This window comes from Cyphomyrmex costatus, unplaced genomic scaffold (assembly GCF_001594065.2).
Source record: "Cyphomyrmex costatus isolate MS0001 unplaced genomic scaffold, Ccosl1.0 scaffold182, whole genome shotgun sequence".
In the NCBI taxonomy this organism is placed as follows: domain Eukaryota; kingdom Metazoa; phylum Arthropoda; class Insecta; order Hymenoptera; family Formicidae; genus Cyphomyrmex; species Cyphomyrmex costatus.
In genome coordinates this window covers 403,601-429,022 of record NW_017275847.1, presented here as the reverse complement: position 1 = coordinate 429,022, position 25,422 = coordinate 403,601, and the positions used below count along the sequence as shown (strand labels likewise).

Genomic DNA, 25,422 nt, shown 5'->3' with positions numbered 1-25,422 from the left:
GAATATCATGCTTAAAAATCCTACGTAAATATTTTTATACTAAAACGAAAATTTGTTTTCAGATCTATATCTAATTAAGTTTTTAGATACTTTAGCTTTAGCAAAATTGTTCTTTCCGTGTGGAACAATAAAAACAGGATGCAGAGAACGGAGGGTTGGAATGTGTATATCTGATTATCACATCATACAGTATATTACAAACGGTACAGCTTTTCGCAGCTTTATAAACGCTATATTTACGGCATAAACAAATTATGTGCACACAATGTGAAATGAGGAAAAGAAGAAATCTAAAGGCATTTCCATGGCGTATTAGTATTCGTTTTAAGTCGCGGTCACACCGTAATGTGACTTTTTCTTTCTCGGACCAAAAAGCTTTTAAGCTCCGCTTTAAAAAGGACAGTCCGGTTATCATGGTGCGCGTAAATATGTCTAGACGCGAGGTGGAGCCTGCCCGTTTCCTGTCCGCCACGCAGGATAAGCCGCGCGACTCCTGGCTAGGTTCCGCGGGATAAGTCCTGCGAGTCCTACGCTTCATGCATTTAAACGCGTTCTCTAAAAGCTTTATTGCATTTAATAACGCGATACTGTAACGCTTAGCTTTCCGCTAGAAACGCGATTAACTTGCATTTCTATTATCAGTAATATAGTCTTTCATTATTCCAGAATTTATCTGCACTCGTAGTAATGCAGTATTGACCTCGGCGGTGATTAATTTTGACTTTCGTCTTTAATGCTCCTACGTTTGAAACGTCCCTATGATTTACTTTTCTCCCCAAAGGAGATGTAAAAATACTAATTTTTGAGTATTTAAATATCCGCGAGATTTTACTTTAACTTTAAATAGCTTAGAAGCTTTTTTTCCATTGTAAAAGGTTTGATAGATATTTTTATAGAAAGAATTTTAATTATAACCTGTATTTATTCAGTTGAATAAAATGTATCATTAAAATGTATAATCATATTTTTATACAAAGGACATAACTAATTAGATATTGCAGCTATAATTTTTTACTTTAATGCTAAGCTAATTGTGCTCATCTTGCAAACGTATCCATTTTTTAAATTAAATTGTATGTATAGGTATATGAATGTGTGTGTGCGTGTGTGTGCATATTTATATTTTTGCAGGATTTTAAGATACTTGTTGGCATCAATATAGTGGCATTTAAAACGTAATCGGCGTGCGATTTATAAAATTAAAAAATCTATTTGCAAAAAATTTGCATATGAATATTATTAAGCACCAAAAGTCATTTCGATCAAAAATATAATTCTTTCTTTTAGTATTTATTTATTATTTATTTATTATTTGCAATATAATTTCTATTTATAATTGTGTCCATACACACGTGTGTGTGTTGTATGTATACAATTATAAATAAATTATAAATTATAATAAATAAATAAGTAAATAATCATATCAATATGTATACATATATTCAGAATAATTTATTAAAATTCAGAAATCTATCAGAACTTTATAAAACATAAACAAACAATTTTGATTCGTATAGTTATGAAGTTCCCTCGGTACATTATAATTCAACTTTGCAATAATCATGAAGTTTCCAGGCAACATTACAATTTCGATTTGCAATAATCATGAAGCTTCCCTCAAAATCAAGCAACTTCGGTTGGAAATGTGGCCGTCCAAATCTAACTCCTCCGATCGTTACTGCATACCTGCCACAGGTCGCAGTTTACCCCACGGGCTACGCACATAATTTATCGCGGAGGAGCCAGTGGAGGGGATGAGGGGGGTTGCGACCGGAGAGTTGGCAATTCGAAATGGAAGAGAGAGGTTGTATTGCCCTCCCCGCGTGTCCCCGCTGTTTGTATTTCTACTGCAGCGAGTGTAGCATTGCCTCGAGCGTCGTTTTCCGAAATTACGACACGATACCGTTACATCCGCTTGAGCGATGTACCGCGGCACGTCAATCGTTATACATTCTCTACTATAATCGATCGACCTCACTTCCGGTCAAATACATCACCCGTCTAGACGCCACGGAAGCAACCACCGTGAATCCGCAATGGTTTTTGGTGGCGGTTGTCTGCATAAAAATTTGTGTGTTCCCGATACTGCTCTCTTAAAGTTGTATTTAAAAAATAGAGCTATATTATATATATATATATATATTTGATTTTTTATATTTAGAATATTGATGTTTTTATATATACATATATAAAATTACTAAGCTTGACAATTTTTTTAAATCATTAAATATATAAAACTCATAACCTTTAACAAAATTTTGGTATTCGCTTATTTCCAACTATGTGAATTCCTTTTTATATTTTGCAAATAAAAATTTGACAAATCAAAAATTCTAAAAATCCGAAACTTCATAGAAATGTAAATATATTACAAACATAAATGCTGGGCTATTTTGTTTTGCACAAAATGATTCCACGGGCAAAACGTCCCTTCAAAAAGAATCCAGATTTTTCATATTTTTGTTAATATTACTCTGAAACTCTCTAGGAGATACATTTTAAAGAGATGCATTCACCATTAAAGTTGTTTTTGCCAAAACAAAAACTAGCTGCGTGATTAGCTAGATTGTACTCCGTCATTGTGATTTATTTCTGTAAATTTCAGATTTTTTTCAGATTACCGAATTTCCATTGTCGGCGCGATTTACAGCAAATTACTGTCATTCCATTATCATGATCAGAACTCACTGCTAAAAAGGCTTTCATTTTCGCGTATTACACTTTACATTTAATGCTATGCATAACTCCCGAGTTGCATTTCGTATATGCATATTGCTGTATCTCGGGGCATTCCGTAGAGATTCCTCGCACTCGAGGCTCGTCACGGGTATCGCGCGCATTCCTCGCACAAAAGTCGTTACATCGTTACGCCCTCGCATTCAGGTTCGCGTATTTCCCTTTTTCCCTTGTACAGTGTTTCCCTCCGGCCATTTACGTTTACTCGTAGTCGAGTGCGCTGAAGCGTGCCGACTCAACTATACATACGTACATACCACGCAGATCTGGATTTTAGGCTACCCTGATTTTGAGCTTTCGCTTGGTGGAAGTTTAACATTTCTTTGATTTTTTCCAGAGCAAAAGCTTTTTATATATACTTTAAAAGTATTCCTTTATATATCAAATTAATAAGATTTTGTAAATTATTATATGATTTTATAAATGCATCAATTGAAAAGTTAATAGGTATATAATATATAGTAAAAATATTGAATGTTCTCGAAACTTTTCGGTTTTCTTGAATTCATACTTTTTTGATTTATTGCAGCTGAGACGTTTAACATTTTCAATTTTTTAAATTCCATTATTTTGGATATCCTTGAATGTTGACCTATGAAGTTATATACATATGCTCTTTAGATCGGATGAAATTGGAATTTGATCTGCCCGTAATATAATATAAACCAACGTAAACTAACCAAACCTAATTGTATACGAGGTGAGGTGAAGCGAGGTATGAATCTCTCCGCGTGTTTCTAGGGTCACTGGTTTTCCAATTAACACGGTCAAAAATGCATATCGATTTGTCGCTGGCAGATTGTGCGCTTGGCCTGAGGCCATTATAAATGAGGGTATTATGACTTTTTATCGCATCGCTGCTGGTTCCAGATTCCGACGATTATATCTCAAAATACCTCATCGAAACGTATGAAATATCGCACGGATACCGTGACCGTAACGATCAATGGCCTCGCGGCAAAAGGCGTCGCGATATATCACATAAAATATGTTAAACCGTCGCGTCGTACGCTACGTATTGTGTCCATGCTCCATTCATCAAGAATGACTGCAATGAAAAATTTCGAAACCTAAATTCGGAGCAACTATTATCATTTACCACATCGTGATTCGACATACCGGTGATTCCAAAATTTTGCTTTGGTACCTTGGAAATCGCACTATTGATTGTATCTACCTGCTATCAATTGTATCTATCGCATTAATACATTCCAGACAACTATTAAATTGAAATAAAGGTATTCTCCGAGAATTAATGGGGAAGCCTAAAATAAACTTTTATTCATATTACAAGGAATTAAAAGAGATCCAACTTGATCAATATATTCATAATAATTCATCATTATTTGATGAATAATTCCATCTGCGATTATTCGTCAATCTATAAGTATATCTAATCTTTACGTGAGAGAGAAAGAGAAATCATAATCTTCGAATACTCTTTAATTCATAAAATGCTGATTTACGAATTATTATACTTGTTATTTTTACAATCTGAAAAATGGTAGATTTTAATCATTATATTCATTCAACTAATAAACTTTATGTACATAAAAACATTTTTATATTCGCAAACATTTAACATACTGTTATTTTCTTCTAATACATCTCCAGTCATATAATGAACATAGTCATCTACAATAAATTATTAAATAATTAGTCATTTTTTAAATAATACTACACATGCGGTTATAACGAAATGTTATTTCGTTATAAGAAAAGTTATCAAAAATTTAAACGGAAAAGCTGTCATATAAATTTTTCAATAAACATAAGTGTGTAAGACAAAGATCTGTTAAATACTCGTATTATCCAAAATATGAATCTGTAATTAATTATGTTGTTAATTGAAGATTGAAAATTATTATATGTCACTATGAATTCCTGCCTAAGTGATTCCGAATGAAACGAATGTAATACCATTTTTTCAAATGCGTGACAATTGATTTACCTATAGTTTCTTAGACAGCTGATTCAATTTACCGCAGATAAATGCGGTATTAAAAATACAATCTTCTCTGAATAGACTGCATGTAAAAACAGGCTGTACAAGGAAAATTGCAGATGTCGAATTTACAGTACAATACGCTAGGTATTCCAGCATTCCGAGGTTAAATGCATTCTTGAAGAAAACACTCGTAAATTGTTCCCCGTAGAGGCTAGCGTGGAAACGTATTAAGAGGCAGGTTCCTGGTTGAGAAGTCGGTGACTCCATTGCCCTTGGTGGATAATTGAACGCCAAGGTGAGAGGCGCGGGCTGAAAAAGAATAGGGAGGCCCTGCCTTTGTACCGTGCAAAGCGAGGGTTGCAGGTGTCTGTGAGCCACGTTTCCGCAATCTTTGCCAGTGTGCGCCTCTCTTCTTCAGAGAGGCGGCGACCAACTTAATTTACAGATGGATTCAGAGGGCCGTGAGATATCGGGAGAAAATAATTAAATGAAGAACGGCTACTCTCGTCGACTGAAAATACTCTCTAAGTAATGGATACTCCGCACCGCGTTTCAATCATTGCTCCGTGCTGTGGTAGTGGTTTCACCGTTGTTTACCTTTATCTCAATTGTGCTGGGGTTGAGATTAGACCTATTGTGGTTTATACAATGTCTAATGTTTGCCTCTTTAAAGACAATGCACAATTGTGAATACTAGAACGTCAAATTCAAGAAGTACTTTAGAATTTCAAGCCGAAGTCGAACGTTATTTTTACTAATCTTTAATGTTCGTAATCAATACTATTATTAATTATTATAACATAAGTACATACATTTATATAATATAAGTATATTTTCATGCAACGCATGAAATGATTAAATTAAAATATACATATATCTTTCTCTTACTTAAAAAATTATATTCTTGCAACCTATTTTAGTCATTATTATAGATCAATCGATAATTTTCTATTAAACTAAAAAGTAATATTTTTATTCTTTCGAGTTTATCTTTGAGTTATTACCTTGTTTTTTTTTAATTATATTTATATATGAGCAACAATAATCAACTATAATAATATTATAAAAAATAATTATTACCTTACTAATAGTAATTTATTATCCTAAAATTACGTTTTGTGTTAGATATTTATAATACAATGACATAAAGGAAAGTAATATGTAAACTGACAAAGAAAAAGATGGAGAAGAGAATGGACGTTTAGAACAAGATTTGTTCCGGGAAAATGAAGTTACAGATAGTCTGCGGTGAGTGTGATTGCTTTCATCCATCTTCATAATCCGAACGAGCACTATCATCGAGAAGCCAATCCCATTCCGGTCCATTATCTCTATTTAACTATTTTGACTGCGTCGTACCACGAATGTACAGATGACCCATCGACATTTTTACGATAGGAAACTACCCTTACATTGGCGCCGTCTTGGTATTTGCCCCTCGAAAGTTCAGATATTTAGAACACTGGACCTTTGAAACTTCCAGCTATTAGAACTTTCAAACTCTGGAACTTTGAATCTTTGGAAATTTCAATCTGTGAAACTTTAGTACCTTGGATAGTTGGAATTGTTAACCTTTAGTGAAATTTGTGGGCTTTTGGATGTCTGTAATAATGTATCTTAACTCTCTCACTTTAAATGATTTCTATACATTGGCATCTGTATCGTTTATTTTGAATATTTTTAATACAAATATTTTTAAATATAAATAAATTTTTTTAATCGTTCGCATTTTATTAAAAGATCGATAATAGAATTTTAAAATATGATTGTTTATTACAGCTACGCCAATGGATAGCTTAGATTTTCGACGAGCGTCATCGCTAGTGTCCACGCCATTCGAGGATGATGCTACTACCGTTGTGTGGCATATCTGACTGCACTTCAGTCGGCTGCAATCTGCTGAGTGGCATGCACATGTAACATTCATCCCACGGTCGGCTCTTGCTGCGCCGTCCGCGTGGTATTATGGAACTGACCCGGTCATGGAAACACATCGGCCTTACTGCCAGCCATTGTGCGAGTCATGTTAAGAGGACTTACGATGTCCTGTTACATGCCGGAAGCTCCACCGCGAGTGCCACGATTACCTGCTATCTCAATCGATTAAACTCGCGCGAGCAAGTCCCATTGTTATGTCATGAAAGATACTTCCGAATGTGTGAATGTTTAATCCAAATATTTCACAACCTTTTTTAGAATTTTTACACACTATATAAAAATATTAAAAGATTACCTATTCTGCCCTTCAAAAATAGACAATCTTCCGATCAAGATTCAGCCTTTCGAAAGTGCATTTATGTGCAATTTTTAATTCACGTCAATGGAACTTCGCAAAGCTTGTAAAAAGTTTGAAGATTTGACAGATTTCCATTTATATGTGTGTAGCTTCGTAAAAAATCAATCAGACCGTTATCTGAAATATAGACAATCTGAAAAATAGACACTTCAAGCACATCATTTTTGGCAAAGTTAATTCTGTTGAAAATTACCTATTTTTGGAGGACAAAATAAGTTATCTCTTAATTTTTTTGGCATAACGTGTTTCAATCAAACGACATCGATTAAAACACGCGAATTTTTTTTCTTTTTATGTATATCCTAGAATTCCTTAATTTTCTCGGATGTTTCAAAAATTTTATATTTTTATAAGGCTTTAAATTCGTTGAAGAGATTTTTGACAATCTATTCCCCCCTCTCTATTAAAGAAATAATAGATATTATTGTCTTTAAGTTTTACACGTTAAAAATATTTATATTAATTATTAATCGCGCAATATTAGAAATTTTCTAATAACAAAGTAGATAATTTTAATATCTTCCTAAGAGCTATATGCACTCAAACGATAATTACCTCAACGACAACGCTATCATAATACCGCTTAAAGCGATCTACGAAGCGCATCGCTTCCGTATTTTCATCTACCTCGTTGCCTGTAATTTTCGTCTACTGAATCCTGGTCTCTGACAATCCCTGCAATCCTGGGGTGTAATCCTAGCAAAGAGACTCACTCGAAAGATTAAGACGGACGTCGTTTACAATCTACATTGAAATGCGTAATTTAACGCGGGTTAAGTGCGGTTTAAATCATGGTCAACTAAAAAGGGTTTGTATTACTTCCATCAGGTAATTGAAGATAATACACCAAGATCAACGATGATCTACGGACGCACCCGCATCCATGCATAACGCAAACATCAGCAAATTGTGTTTGCGTTGAACAGTTATTTCCTACTGGAAAATAAATATTTTAATGACATCCCGGCTGTCGCTGGCTTCTACAAGGAATGAAATATGAACGCTGCTGTGTTATCGGGCACAAAAGAGTAGAATCGGATTAAACCCCGCTATTAGCTTACTGTCACTTAAAAGCAGCTTTTCACATTTGACATTCAATATTGTAGCAATTGCAGATATCATATTTCAATATTGTTACGATGGTTGTATAATAAAAATATAGCAGCACAATTACATTCGCAACAATTCAGTGTTCTTATTTGTTGCACATATACATAAAAGTTAGATAAAAAATATTTATACAAGAGGAAACTCCACTAATTAAAATTAAAAATCTAATAATTAAAATATTGAGAATTTCTATCTATGAAAATATCAACAAGTATTTAAAAGAGTGGATTGTAGGAACAAAAACCTAAGATAAACATTAATGATTCAAAAATTGAGACTACACAAAGTGCAAAGTCAGATAAAGATCTCTACAAATTAAGAATTCCAAGATGCAGAAATTTTAGAAACCAGAACCGAAATTACGCCAAGAATTTAAAGTGATAGAAACGTTATAAAAAATTCAAGGTAATAACATTTCCAATACTGTCGGCAAAAATCCAATGGGATCCGTTGAATTTTCATTAGATTCGGCGATTTTCCTCAGATTTTGGACAGTGTGATCACTCTGGTACACAATATGGTCTACTCACAGAAATTTCGTCAAAATAATCGCGGGGGCGTGGCAGACACAGGACGCGTATCGATTCTCGGCGAACGATACGTTTTCGAACGTACGTGTTAAACAAGCACTTCCAGAATGCGATAAATAAAATTTGTGGGGCCGCAGAAGATTTTATCGAGCGGAGAGAGTTCGAGCGGAGCTCTTGACCGCTATCGAAGTGCGGAATACGAAACCTAACAGCGAAAAGGAAGGGTAGGAGGTGAGAAGGATTGTTAGAGACGCTGATGGAGAAGCGATGGGGGGATGCACTGTTAGTAAAATAATAGGGACTTTATCTGAAAGTCTAGACGCTCCCACGGAAACAATTATACAGGGTGTGAGAGGCTGGGCGGAATAGCTGAGACGAAGCGAGAGGGCAATATTTATATTCATTAGAATGTAAGAAGTCGAGCGGGGCGCAGTTAGTCCGGTCTACTTGCAGCTTGGAGATGCTTAATGGGAGTTGCGCCCGCTGTACGATACCCATTGCGGCCATCTTGCAACGAGAAAAGTGTTGGCTGCCGTTTACGACTGCATTCATAATTCCTGATGTGCTTCCGCGATAAACTATCCCAACTTCATTAGGAATCGGCCGTCTTACTCGTAGAAATGCTAAAAACGTCTCTGAATTTTTCTTTACTAATGAAATTGTGAAAAATTATTGCGGATAATTGAATCCGAAATCTTTAACAGAATTTGCTGTTTAAAAAAACAGCGCGATTATGTATATTCATATTGTAATGTGTTGATATTCCGCTAAATATGGTCAGTATTGTAAACAGACACCACATTAATTAGGTTGTAAAAGAGCTTGCTAATTTCAACATCAATATTCCATATTCATCGCTTCGAAATGCTCTTGAATAATGCTCGCATAAAATGATTTGCGCAAGCCAAATCATGTAAAGTTAATCGGATAAAATGATCCGTATAAAATAAGCAGCATAATATCTAAGATAATTAATAATAAGTCAACCTGCATTTTTGTAGTTATATAGTAATCTCTCTCTATAATTTAATTTAATATTTCTAATCTAGTAAAACCAATTGATCTCTATTCTTCAATAATCGTACAATTATAAGGGTATTTTAGAATTATGTACAAATGCTTCCAAAACCATGATCAGGTAATACAATATCAAAATTAAAAATTAAATATATTGTGTGAAGAGTCCATATTCACGCAATTTTAGCATCAACAAGCATTTTTCTCTCTCGAACATGAAAATATCATCATGCATTATTAGTTTCGAGAACGTCTAAAGAGGAAGCCGATGAGTTCGTGAATTTGTTGCCGTAACTTTCAAGATCCGTTCTAAAGCGGTTCCGATAACTTTTCCATTATACTGATGCGTGAAGAGAGGCTTCGGGATACCAGTAAGCTGTTAGCTTTATTGTCAGTCAAAGGCAAAAGCCGTAAAATAACGCGCAGATGAACTTGCCAAAACTTGCGTAACCTATCGGTTACGTTAATCCTACAAAAGAACATCAATTTCATGATAAATCCTTCAACATATTCGAGACACTGACAATTAAAATTTATATACTTAGAATTAATATCGATAACATCCGTAAATATTCATAAGAGAGAAAAGAATAAAGAATTATGCACATCTTTACGTATAGTTTTATCTTTTTTTAATAATAAAAATAGTAACAATGTACAGAATAAAAAAAAGTTTAGCCACAAAGTTTCGTATTTGTCAAATCAGTATAATTATCAAAAATAAAGTCTGGAATGTTAGTTGTATCTTAATAAATACTAAAAAAATAATAAATAATAAAAAAATGGCCACTTTTGTTTCCGCATCATCATGGCTGCGCATCTTTTACGGATTAATTCAGTCAGCTTGTGGAGCTGTCTTCAGTTCATAACAAATGAAAATCTTTTGGTGTATGCAAAGTTTTATCCGGTTATTTAATAAGGTAAAAATATATTTAACTTCAGAATCTGTTTTTTTAAATATGGGTGATTATAATAATTTGATAAATACGCAAAAAACTTTGTGGCCAAACTTTTTTGTCTCCGTATATAATGTTATATTTTAAAAGAATACACCCAGAGAAAAGTTTCTTCGATTCAAAAAAATTTGTTTGAATCAAAGAATTAGTGCATTACTGTACGATTAAAGAAAAGTTTCTTTGATTTAAACGTCATATCTTGAAATAAAATAAATTTTTCTTTAATTTGAACTTTATTTCTTGAAATCAAATAATTTTTTATATTATCCTCAAAGATATTTTTAATTTAACTTAAAAGAAATCGATAAAAGAAACGATTTCTTCAATTTAAAAGTAATTTTTCTCTAGGTGTGGTATGTGTAAATATAACTTAAAAGAATAAAATTATTTAGAAAGTAGTAAAGTGAGAATTTAGAAATTTAAAGGATCTACGTTCTGAAATTTAAGAACTTAATATTATAGATTGAAAAGTTTTATCTTATACAAGAAACTAGACTTGAAGCCTAATCGTATCAAGTTTAGAATAAGTTTAGAATCCTGTAAGAAAAGGCGACTACAAAATACTGGCGTACTTCTTAGCAGCGTAATACATCTTTCGGGACATTGCGGTATTTTGCGAATTCTCTTCTAAAGTCAGAGAATTCCATTAAATCTTTCTCAGTATATTAGCGATTCACAGAAATCTATTTTAGGGAGAAGCGACTCCGCCCAGGACATCTCGTGCTACAATTGCTTCGCTTATCTTATTGGACGAAAACTTAGCAGCTGCGTTCCTTTGCAGGGATGAAAAGGGGGTGAGGTCGAGGGCAAGGGAGCGAAGCGACCGATGGTTTACAAATCGCAGCGAATCAATGGGGATCGGTTTGTAACGCGCTATTTCATGAAACGACCAAGCGACTCATCCGCTGTAAATTCATGAAGCATCGATTTGTCTCACCGATGCATGAGAAGGAGGGTTGTGGTAGTAGCTTCGTGTTTTCGTGCCCGTGCAAACGTACGGAAATAGTCGAAGACGTTTCCCCCGCGAACGGAGCATTGCTTCGAGAAGATCGATGAAGCTGCGTTTCTTCGCGAGAGTCATCTGTTTCAATAAACATGCATAAAATGATTGTAGAACGTAAATGAAAATAGTGCAAACGGAAAATTAGAAATAACATGGAAATAGCGTGAAAAAGAAACAAACAGAATATTAAAATAACGTAAAATAGCTTTAAAAAGGAAAATATTGAAAATTTTGGAAATGTGCGTAAAAATCAAATTTAAATCTAATTTAAACTTGGAAGAAAATGAAAATTTTCAATTATAATGAACCTTTTCGTTATTAACGTTAATTTTAGATTAACAGCAAGCGATAAAATTAGCGAATAACACACGACATAGAAGTAAATCTTGATATATAACGCGGTGGCCCATAAAGTTTTTCTGTAATCCGTGATTATCGTCAACGAATCGCTTCTATTTATTAGAGTCATAAACGACTCCAGCCGTTTCTAGAAACTCGTCCAATTAAATGCTCTAATACCTCTAACAAGCAAAATCATTGCAATCGTTCCAATTAAGTCCCATTGATATCAAACTTCTAGCAAACTCCATCACTTCTGGTAGAAGTTAAAACAAATATAAATCTAGCCAATGCAATAATCATTTCAAAACAAAGGTGTAACGTTATCATTCTTACTACAAGTACAGATCCAACTTTTGCTGCTCTTTTTATTATGTAGTAAAACATCTTTTATATTCTGGATGGTTTGTCGGCCATAAAGAAAAGTCGACGAGTAATTGTCTATCTTTCATTATAGATGATTTTAATATTCTCTTCACGTCGATTAGCTTCATCTTTTAAGCTAGCAAAATCTGCTACTTCATAAAGTTCTCTTAGTGCATTTATGAATACCGTCCAAAATACAATAAATTTTTTATCGTTTCTTTTTCATCTTATTTCGTGAGTCTTCCTCAAAAGCAAATTGTATGGATGAGTGAACTTCCGATATTAACAGTCGACAGTAATCGCGCGAGTCAGGGCTTTCCACCCACTACCGAGTCCTCTCGTGAGCATCCGACGAAGTCACTTGCAAATGCCTTACTGCATCCTGCAGGCCGTGGGTTAGCCACTTAATATGGGTGGAAAGCGGTGCGCCATGCGCCGCTTGCTCATCCTCTATCTACTTGTGACCAGACGCCATCGAAGCGGACAGTAACATATCGGCCGTGCATGCCACGGATTTCGGTTCATCATTATGTAAGTCTCGAATCATGCCGTCTCATCCCTTCGACCCTCGTTCAAGAACCTTCCGGCGACCCGCATGGATATCCGTCTATTCAGCCGATTATGTTTAGCGGCGGTTCTACGTTGCCCAGATATCACGCGAGGAATCGAACGTGATCCATGTGTTAATGAACCACCCAGCTAAGAGAGGTTCTATTATACAATTATACCCAGGTCACACAAATCAATATGTTAAGTTAGGATTTGTAAACTATTTGTTGCGAATTCCCAATTGATTCTTAAATCTATCTTGTGTGTTCAGAAATTAAGAATCTATAAAACCTACGAAGCTAAAGAAGAAAGAAGACTTATCGAATATATATATATAATTGAGATTGTATAGGTTTATTGCTTTGGGGCGCAAAGGCAGGTATCGATGCAAGTGTAGTTATGAGATAGTTTTTACATTTATTGCCTAAATATAAAAAGTTTCTTTAGGAACAATGTAGTGACTAGAAAGAATTATTTGTTTCTATGGGAAAACTTTCTTCACCCGACGATGATAGTTGTTCAATTATCGCGTATGAAAAAGAAGAAAAAGGTAATATTTTCGTTTTGCAGTGTCGAAATGTCGATTATTGCTCTGGGTGAAAAGCAATAACTAACGTGTGGCAAAAATAAATGAGTTCTCTGATGCTATATATAAAATTTGTCTAATGGTTTGGAGCAACCACCATTTCTTCGCTTTCCTCTATTTTCAGCACGATACGCTCTTTCTCTCTTTCGCTCTTTCTCGCTCTTTTACTCTCATTCCTTTTCTTTCTTCTTCCTTTGTATCTCCCCTCCATCTAGCGTTCTTTCAACTCGCGCGGTCGCCGTTTCCTTTCGGCGTACAGTTTGAAAGAACTTAAAATAAACGGCGTGCTAGCTGCGACGACGGCTGCAACTTTCGCTTCAGACGATACTTTCCGTTGTTTCTCGTCATTGTTGTTGCCGGTAAGTCGGGTCTTTGTTTCCTGTATATTGAAGGAGCTGTCGACTGCCGCTGGTCTGCTTACGCGGTTTTTAGGTCTTTGACGAAAACGGTAAGAGCGAATAATGGATATTAATGACTTACATTTAAACGGTTCAGTGAGTTCAGCAGACGCTTGTACCTTTGAATTAAATTTTCTAGGGAGGATTAGCGTAGAACTGTAAGCATCTAGAATTCAAGACACTTTAGATGCAAGACATCCAATATTCGATGCAGTTAACATCCAAGAAATGTAAGTTTCTAAAAGTCCCGCAATTCGAATAAGCCAATCCTGAATAAGAGTTCGTGAATTCAAGACATCTCCAAGGAAGGATTCCTATTACATCTTTTGAGATATTTAGGATCAAGGGGTTTTGGAAATAAAAGTAATTATTATTTAACTAATCTGAGATTGTTGTTTCGATATTTTTACGTAATCAGTACCCATACAGATCATTCCAGTAATGTTGTAGTAACATTATAAACATTGCCACAATATTGTTTCAAGTTTCTGTATGGATAATATTTCTTGTTCCACATTGTTAAATTTCTTATCCTATACAGAATTGAAATTTCCACGCATTTCGAACTTATCCATCTTTCTACCCTATATAAATAAATGTATGTGATGCGATGCCGCCGGTTAAACGGAAGTAGCAATAAAGAGACGAAGAGAAACTGACTGGGGCAACTTTTGCGACACGAGCCATTAGACGCAGCCTTTGAGGACGAGCATGTATTTCACGAAATTCTAGAACACGAAACTGAACGAAAATGCACGGTTTCGCTTTCTGACGTAACAAAGCCAATTTCTTTGGGGCGTTGCTCGTAACGTTACTAACGGGTCGAACTTCCTGGTGATCTGAACCTTTTCCGAGAAACGTAGACTGTCACTGGTGTAAACGTTTTCCACAGGATACTAGGATCTTATTATATTTATCAAAATTTCCTATTGAAGCAATAATGTATTGACAAATTTTTTTATTAATCAGGCTTTGAAATTTCAATAAAAGTGATAGGCACATCAAAGAAGGTCTAGCGTCATCGGAGCTAAACAGGATGATAAAATAAGCTTAACGTGTTTCATTTCGCTGATAGCATCTCTTTCACCAAAGTTTCATGAAAAAAAAGGAAATCCAACTAAGAAGTTTTAAAGGAAACCGTGCCGTATAAGCGGTCACCGACTCCTTTCAACCGATTAAGAGCTCCTGCCATCCTTTGTTAAATGTTTTCGGCGAGCTTGAAATTCTGCAGGTTTCTTACATTCGGAAACTCAACTACGCGCACTCCCGATCAATGAAAATAAAAACCTTGAATTCCCAGATTTACGAGAAATACTTCTGATATATAATTCTTAGAGCCCAAACACACACTTTTACATAACGCATAAACCATATACATAAAGAATTTGATTGGTTCATTGACTCATGCATAAGAAAATGGGCCAATGAAATTCCTTATGCACATGCTTTATGCGTTATGCAAAAGTGTGTGTTTGGGCTCTTAAAGTTTAAGATATTTGGTTAATATATTTGACAAATATGTTATTACATCTGCTATAAATACAATCGTGCATAAAACGCATGCTTGTTTTTTTTCATCATGGAAGGGAACCTACCCTTTCCTTTACATCCCGTCACGAAATTATGTACTTACATGAAATTGTGTGTACAAGACACTCAATAAATAATTAAAGATTAAATTATTGTTCATCACGCGTACATGTAATGTGCTTTATACCGCAACGCTTTTGCGTGCGGTAAATAGCCAATACCTCAAGCCGTTGAGTTATTTCTCTAATCCCACTCTTCTGCGCAAAAACGTTGCTGTATAGGGCACATTACGATGAGCACTTGTAATGAAAAATTCTATATGTAGCGAGTGGGGGCATATTTGTTTATATAGGTCGGCACTCGCTTCGCTCGTGCGCTCACGCCCGCGCGGCCGCGCTATAACAACTATCCTCCACTGTTACACAATAGCTGCGTTCGGCAGGCATCGGAGTGCTCTTTTTCTATAGTGCACGTGACATATGCTATAATGTAAGAGCACTCCGACACCTCAGATTTGCTATTACCGAACGCAGCTAATGTACTATTTCCAAACACTTATTTTTTGTTGCCAACGGAACAGCAAATGTATTATCAGAAAATTGATATATTTACGCGTTAAGAGTATATAACTACATAAGATCTCATTACAATCACTTTTGACGAAATTATACTTTTTTGAAAATTGCCTATTTTTGAAGGGTAAAATAGGTGATCTCTTAATTTTCTTAAGATAGTATAATATACAATTTTCAATTTTAATAATTCCAATATCAATTAATTTATGACAAAATATTCACATCGTCATTCAACATTCATGATACCGTCGATGTTAAATCATTTATTTCCCCTCCTCTTCTTCATAAACGCCGAGCGGCGTCATCGAGGGGCCACTGTTATTCCGGATTTATAGTACCTTCACCGCAAGAGGCGGAAAAATCGGCCCCACGCGGCCGCTCCGACGTTTTAATTTGAAACCGCTCGCGGCACGGTTGGTAAACAAAACTTATTCCCGGTACATTTCGGCCGGCGAACATGCACGGTGAAAAGCCGTGGTCGAGTGATGAAAGATGTGCTGAGACTGCGAATAAATCGGAATCATTTAGTAGTAGGTTAAAAGAGTTATTCTGTGTAAGATATACTTGCTCTCTTAAATATTAAAACTCCGGGTATAATATTATGTAATATTCTAATTTAAAAAATATGAATCTATGTATATTATAATAGAGATAACAATCAAAGAAATAATCGATTTGAGAACAAAATAAATTACTAGGTTAAATTTTACATTAGACTCAGATTAGACAATATAAAGAAATAAAAGGCCTGTATAAACGAGCAAATTAAGAATATATATTTACTCGTTTATAGGTCTTTTATTTCCTTAAATTATTTTAATTATATACAAATGATTTATTTTTTTGTTTCTAATTATTTTTACATTAGACAAAGATTTTTTTAAATTTATGTATGATTTAGGCACAGTTCTGTAATATAAATTACACTTTTTCCTTAATTTTTTTAGGATTCTGCTACTCATGGATATACATGAGTAACACAGACAGTATGTGTATTTGAGTGGGAAAGGGGATGAGAATAAAGGCGAAAAATACGAAGCAGAAAGGGAGGGAGATGGCTTTCAGCGATCGTAACCCCTGCGGCGCTGTAAAATATCGGAAAATTCATTAATGCTCGATCTACGGTGCACAGTCGAATAAATCTCGCCCGAGGGCGAGATTTACAGAGGCGGAGGGAAGCAATATGGCGACGTACCGAATATGCGTCGACCGTAAGGAGAATCTCAAATGCTAGCTTTCTCACCTCGATATTCAGATTTGAATCTGCGAGCAGACAATCCAAAGAGGATCAGAATCTTCAACTCTTGCAAAGAAGCAAGAGTTTGAAGGATCAAAGATTATCTTTACATGACAAAACAGAGAACAGTAAATTCACTATCGAATTCAATTGACATTTGATCTATGTTGGATTCGGAATTTAGACTTAGATGGAAAGCAACTCTAAAGGAATTAAACATTACTCATCGTTTCAGAGGATGGCGACATGCCTTCCATTAATTAGGATTCAAAGAGACATCATAAGAATTCCTTCAAACGATTTATTCCTCTGGGAAACAAATTTATACAACGTTCACGGAATGAATAATTTTTGTATTCACTTACGTATTTCCAGCAACATTTATACTCTCAAAAATACGTAATTATGCAGAGAAGGCTGCATGAAATTCATTTAATTTTTTAGTCGTTCCAGTTTTCAATCTAACTCATCTCGACCATTTACGTATCCAAATCTTTAAATACTTCAAGGAAACTGTTCTTTCTGTATTTTATGACGGACAAATTGATTAATTATATATACTTTGTTTTTATTTATTTTTTTCGACAATATTAAAAAGTTTAATTTCTAGTAATAGCGTGATTATACGTAAAGTACATTCGTGAATAGCACGCAGAGCTAACACGGCTTAGGTAAAATTAACAAGCGAAAATCACTTCACTTTCGGGAGTAAAGTATGTATAGATACTCGTATATGAATGCATCGTCGATATAATTATATGTATTTTGATGGGGCACTAAGCACAAAGTACTGCAAGTACGTACATCCTCCTACCTCCTTTCTTGGATAAAGCACGATGGAAGAGAAATTGGTCTCGTTGGAACCATAGAACGACAAGGCGGTACAAAAGCCGTGTTAGCTCTGGCGACTTTCTCGAGTACCACTCGTGCACACGTTTTCTACTCTAGCTTCACTCAACCCCAAAGCAGAGTTCCACCGAGATAGGATAGTCATCAACGCACATTTTATCCCAAATCCGATGTATCTTTCGCAGAATGGTAACTCCGCGATGCGTAATAATAATTTCGTGTCTGCGGTTTCTCCCTTAATATATTCGTTAAGCTCGTCGAAATAGAAACAAAATTAAAATATCCGACCGAATTTTCCAACCAACATTCGCGTCGCTCTGAGAGAATAAGCATGATGACTCTCTGACCTACCGTGTTGCTTTGAATTATTCTGTGTTAGGAAACGTAATTATTACTATAATATTTTTTTAACTGAAAAATGAAAAAATCTGTAAAGATAATAAGTTTTAACACTTATTAAAATACAAAGCTTTTGAAAAGCTTCAAAAATTTTGAAACGCTGTATAAATGTATGTACTATTATAAATATGTATGTTATATTCTTTATTTATTGTTTGAGATAGAGAATTTACAATTTTGATTTCTTAAGATAGTGAGACTACCACAATTGCGGTAATTACGGTATCTTTAAACTGAGCTTGTTTTAACGGGTTATGCCTACCTACTATAAGAAAACGCTGAGGAAATCTAGTGCTACTTATCGTGTTTATCTGAAGAGTTATGGAGTGCTCTTCTCAAAAAGTGATAAAAAAGATTAACCTATTTCCACATTGGAAGGAGGAAATGGATAAAGAAGATACGCCACATTCTTGAAGAAATTAGTTTATAAGCGACTTACATCATATTTAGATCAGATATAAAATATATAGATATAATATATAGAATATTTTAAATACAAAAGTTAAATTAAAGAAATATTATACGTATTTTTTATAAAATGAAAAAATTTTAGATATATTTTTATATTATATTTGAAAGTGATATAAAAGAATTTACAGTGATTTGAAACCTGGATAAAAATTATTTCATTAACAAACATATTTTTTAAAAAATTAAAATAAAATGAGGGAACATTTTTAGTTAAATTGTAAAATTTTGTTGTTACATATTGACCTTATTGCACTATTTTATACCATTTTTTATAACATTTATTTTTATATAGAAAGTTTTGAATTTCAATTATTTTTTGCAAAAACTATATACATGATACATCTCTAAAAGCATAAAAAATTTAAAATCACAATAATCAAATCTTCCTTAATTCTCTAGCTCAAATTATTTTAGTTATAAGAAATTTATAAGAAAAGCTATTTATCTTATGAAAAAAAAAAGATTTAGTATTAAGGGAGAATAGAAGTATTGCGAATAACCTAAACGAAAGTTAAATAAAACCAATGTTTATTTTTATGAATTATATATAAATCTTTTTCAAAGATTGTTTTTTGTTTAAAATTATAGTTTATTATATTTATAATGTATTATATAAATGTTAATTATTGTAATTTAAAAAGTTATAAACAACTACAGTCTCTTTTAAATGAAGATTTTTACTAGTTAATTAAGTTAATTGATAATCGTCGGCTTTATTTAACTTATTTTTTAAAGAGTAGTTTTCTCACTTTTCCTTCTCAATTTTTTCCGTAATTTATTCATGTTGGTTTCAATAATTAACATGAAACGTAGGGAAATTTTGAAATCGATCCGAGAGAAATATGATTTTGATTCACAATCATGTTGCATCGCGGAAATGCAATGGAAAAAAATTTTCGGCTCATGGCGGACGTATCGCAGGGTGAAACAAACGCGCTGACGCGGCGCGATGATGCGGCTTTGCTAGAGTGATACCTCATAGTAGTTATGCCGAAAGCCCCGCCAGTCAATTCGATTTGGAATTCTTGCAGATATTTCCATACGCTCGTAAATAGTCCGGCGACGCGAGTTTTAACCCACTCAGGCCAACAGTATTGTAAAATGGTGCATCGATAGGGCGACCGACTGAGCGACCGACCGGTCGCAGTGGAATGAATATATACGAACGCAACGAATGAATTTATAACGCGCACGCGAAAACTGAACCTGCCGCGTTCCTTCCACCATGACGCCGCACCGGCCAGCCCCGTAAATCGATGGCAGCTGTTTTACGCAGTTGGCCGTGTGGAAAAGCTCGTTGCAGAGCCGAATGCTCCCGCATAATCGCGAGCCGGAACTGTGCGAGATGGAACGTTGATCCAATCCCTCTTTTTTTCCTAGTGATATTTCATGTTTCGTTTGCTGTAGCCAGGAAAATCCGAGAAAAGTTTTAATTCAATGCCAGATATTTTCATTCTGCGGACAATTATTTTGTCTGCGGTTTTAAAAAGTTATTCTCAACTTTAAATATGAGGATCATCGTGTTAAATTATACATTTACTGATGAGTTACATACTGATGGATAGTCTAAAGGCTTAGAACGCTTGCACGGAATGCAAGAGATCCGGGGGTTCGACTCCCGGCTGAGGTAATATTTTTCGCAATGAAAACTTAATTATTTACAGATTTTAATATGTCATTCAACATTATTAAGAACGATGTAAGATGCGCAATGAGCATTAAAAATTGTCACATTGTTAATCAATTTAACTCGTGATATTACTGCGATAGTTTAATATAGAGTTGCGTTTCAAGTCTTGAAAAATTCGGCACGCAATTAAAAAAAAATCTACATGCGTAGTATATAAATTCACATGCAATTATATAGAAGCACCCGAGATCCACCAAGTTTAACCATTACGGCATGTTCTCATCGATTTTCATTGATTTAAAATACTTTAATAATTTGTTTCTATTAAATTTTGTATTTTAATAAATCATTATGTAGAAATAAATATTTTTTCCAATTTCTTCAATTTATCATTAATATATGAGACTGTTTTGTTTCTAATTTAAATCAAGCTAAATTATATTAGAATGATTATTAAATTAATCTTTACAGGTCTTGTACTTTTCACATTACAAGCATGTTGTAATTTGTAGCAATTTCTATGCTTACTGTAATCGGTAATACTTGTTCTGTCAAACAGCTGTTAACAGTAAGTTAACAATTAGGATACTGATAGCGAGAAGGTAAGGTCACTCAGAAAATACGAGTAGGTGTACACCTGGACTTCATCGAAATTCACCCGAATTCACTGGACTTCGATGAACTTCAATGGACATTGCCGAACTTTAGCGGACTTCATTAGACCTCAAGGAATTCAATGGACTTCTGACAGGTTGTCAGAATGCACCGAAATTAAAAAGTTACCTCCTCGGATACCAATGACTGCGTATAATACTAAATGATATTATTAAATAATATTATAATTAATATTTTATCATAAAAAGTAGGTATTCATTGGCAATAAAACACCGATAAAAACGATGTAGAAAGATTAAAAAAATTTTCCTTACATCTATAAATATATTAATCAACAGAGTTTCTTTATTAATTGTTATATTTTTCCTATCATTAAAAGGCCCTTCCTATCATTGAAAATTACACTATTTATAATGTATCATAAACAATTTTCTTTAAAACAAGTTCTAGTTGAATTGAATAGTTTAATTGTACCTATGATTTTTATTAAAGGCATATATGTATATGTACCACTAAACCTTACAAAGCTAAAAGACTGCTATAAGATATTAAAATTAGACCTTTCGCCCGGCCTTTTAAAAGTTAGAATAAATTTTCTAGATTTCTCGGACAATCAAAATAGTAGTTTAAGCTACAATGTAGCTAAATCGCAATTTTAGATTTCTTTAATTTAATAGCATGTCAAAAACGGATGAGTTTCTCGATGTATCCGGATATATCGTAGATTGACTATAGTTTCGGTATCAATGTTGAGCTTTCACAGCAATACTGTTTCTACTTCTATAACCATTTGCACTCACCTTCAGCCTGATGAGGAGCATAGATGTTGAGATACAGACAGTCCTCGCTCTGGTTCCTCAAGTACGGCAAGTGTCTCTCCAAGTACTCGTACCTGCCTGGCTTTACTTCCTCTCGAAGATTTGGCAAGACTTGCGGGCAAACTGGAGCGAATTCCTGCGACTGTCTCACTCCTCTCCACGGTTGTGGTGAGCGTGGCGGAGAAAATCTGAAGGACCCCACGGGAGGCTCCGCGTAAGGAACTCCTAAAACACAGGGGAAAACCTTGTTCTTAGATCCATGACGTGGTACTAAAGTAATATTATACAATAACTGATATTTCTATATATTACAGAATAAATATATTTTAAAACAAATAAACTATTCATTGAATTGTTATTATAAGAGCATTAAACGTTATATTTTCGAAAAAGAGGATCTCATTTATACCACGTTGGTAACTTTATTTCTAATTAAGCTAAATAACGTTCCTGAATATCAATTGAAATTAAATTACAATTGAATTCCAATTTAATTTTATTTAACACAATTAAACATCATTTTTGATTAAAATTCTATTTGATTAAAATTTTATTCTCGATTCTCGATTTTAAATTTAATAAAATTTTGTAATCAATTCTTTTTAATTTCTATCGATTCTCTTTAATTCATTTATCTTTACAAGATTAACAAGCAAGACTCTCAAGCAAGAAGCGATGTGCGGATAAATAGGTATCGAGAACGAACGGTGTATACTCGGTTTTGGGTATACGATGTGATGCACACGCGAATGCAATTCGACGCGTGGCAGTGCAAGTTGAGAGACGCGCAGCGCGAGTCAAGCAAAGACGGAGAAAGCCAGAGGGGTAGAGATGTGCGGCGATGGCAGTAATATCTGTTCCCGAAATACACGTGCGGACGCGCGAGCGCGCGCTCCTCGTTTTGGATCCTTTGACGTATCGGGACTCTCAAAGCGCGGATATGCAGCTGCCAGGAAACTTTTGCTCACTGACCGGAGCCGAGTTTCCTCGGAATATCGAACGTTATCGAGATACCGTTGTAGTAGGTCGTTGCATATGAAACGACGGCTTTGCGTCAACCAGCTTAGCGTCTCCATCAAATTAAATGTATTCATATACATAAGTATAGTTTCAGGTGCTTTCTTTAAAAATGAGAGATTTGAAAAGGTCCATTTTGGACCTTTCTATCACTCAACGGGAAATACTGAAATTCTTTGCGTGGAAAGATGAATGTTCTTATGAAGGCATATGAATCGATATTTAAAGAAAGTCTATTAGCTTGACTTACTGTTACACACTTGCGTCTGAACATTCAGTTACAACTTAACTTTGACAAAACGATTTACGTTTGATATTTCTTTCATAAAAGTAAGCTACTACTAAAATAGTTTATATTTGTTTCTCTGTAACAATATTTTGCTATTTGTGATCACTACAAAATAACCATAAAAGTTACAATCTTTATCTAAAATTATCTACAAGTCTATTTTTTCGACATGTTCTTCATTTCTGTTACATGTTCGTTAATTTAATATACAGTTTAATATAGCCCATTATCAGGACGAACTGGTTACAATGCAGCATATTCGTGTTTGACTAACTACAAGAAACTATAGAATGTACAAAACCATTCCTGGTATGAAAATATAGAGAAAGGGGTTCTCTCTATTATATTAATACATTTTAATCATAATAATTAGTTGTTTAAAAAGTTGAATGCGAAAACTGTGCCAACAAACTCTGATGTTTTCCTACATTTAGTAACAATTCTGGTAAAAAGTATTGGTACTAAAATGAAGTGAGACGCATAGTTAATCCTTAAAATATATGCTTTTTGAAAAAGAAATCCAGAAATAAAACGATTGGTCGTTAAAATATAAATTCATGAAGAAGCAGAAGTTAATATGATCAGTCGTAAGGATTATAAGTACATCTCACTAATTTTTTATCTTAGATCTTAAACATACAAAAATAAATTACGACAACAAATTTTCTTTCTAATTAAACATAATGGCACTTTAGAACTTACCAAGAAAGACGTCAACCAGTTGTAAATTGTAATTAGTTCTGGGTTGAACCACCATGCCACGTAATCGGCCTTCTTTGACCCGAACTTCCCTCGTTATTCTTTCCTGAAGGTCATGAAACCGCTGATGGTAGCCATATTGATCCCGTGATTCACGGTGGTCGCGGTGCTCCGTAAGAATTTGTGTACAGGCCAACAATAGAAGACCCACTAATTCTATTCGTAACATTTTAGACATCTGCCTCGCATTCGTTGATTCCACAACATTAAGTTCAATGTTTAAAAAATTGTCTCTTTTATTAAGCTTATAGCAGTTTAATTAAATCTTAAGATTTTGCGATAATAATTCAATATTCACGAAAACGAAACACTCTGTTGTTCAAATTAATCACAATTTATTATAATTCTTGAGAAAACTTAGCTATAAATCTTTTTTTTTTCCAAAGTAACACTGTGTGATATTTTAATGTCTTATGGAAAAATTATTATAGAAATCGTAGAAAAATATTGTAAAATATAATCTTTAAAAAGCTCACAATAGTATAAAGTTTGAAGCAACACACGACTACTTCGACGAAGCACACACATTCGCGATTGAAGTAAAAATAATTTTTCCGGTTGCCGTCAGAACCGGATACGAAGAGAACAACTGCTCTTTCGGCCGTCGTTGGAACTTTTCACTTCGTAGTTTCCGCTACTGCACGCGGATCGAGGAGTTACTTTGCTAGGAAGTTCACATTTTCGTAATTATTGATAAATTTTCAAACGCCACTTGATTTTATTCAAGTTAAAATTTATCGCAAGATTCAACATAATATTTGTATTTTCGAGCTTTCAGCCATTCCTAATCGGCCTAATATTGTCCATCAAATAAATATGTGCTTCATATTTGACACGGCTAACTATTCTGTTCCCTAGAAATCGCTTAAATCAAATTTTCTTTCTAATTGAGATTAACTCTTTGAAATTAGATTTAAAATATATACGTAGTTACGCATTCTAAAAAATTTACAAAAAATTACAAAAATTCTAAAAAATTACATTTTCAATGAAAATTTAATTAACCCTTTAGAATCTAGTGGTACATACATCCAGTGTTTCTACAAAAACATACAGTTTTAATAACGGTTTTTTTTACTAAAAAATTGTTTAAACTATAATTGAAAAATGTTAGGTACATGATGTATATATACAATATAACATTTTTCAATTATAGTTAGATAGAATTATAGAATATGAAAAATTATTTATATATAGTAAAGAATTTTCGGACTAACCGTAAGATTCGACATGATTATACTTATACAGTATCACATGGAATTATTCAATATATAATTAATAGTATAAATTTCTGATAATGCGTGTAATTTTCAAGCTTTTCATATTTCAATAATAGAAAAAAATAATTGATGCTTTCTTGTGTATACTTCTCGTGCGAGATTTCATTTTTATATTTAAT

General features: G+C 34.1%; 1 protein-coding gene across 1 annotated transcript in view; it reads right to left on the bottom strand.

The window, feature by feature from the left end:
• Positions 1–24,201, bottom strand: part of LOC108772272 (uncharacterized) — a 50,539-nt gene extending 26,338 nt beyond the window's left edge. Inside the window, exons 1-2 of the mRNA XM_018537776.1 lie at positions 23,967–24,201; positions 21,941–22,183 (exon numbers count right to left, since the gene is read on the bottom strand). Of these exons, the coding sequence (XP_018393278.1) occupies positions 21,941–22,183; positions 23,967–24,201 (478 nt within the window). The remainder of the gene's footprint in view (positions 1–21,940; positions 22,184–23,966) is intronic.
• Positions 24,202–25,422: the final 1,221 nt, after the last annotated feature.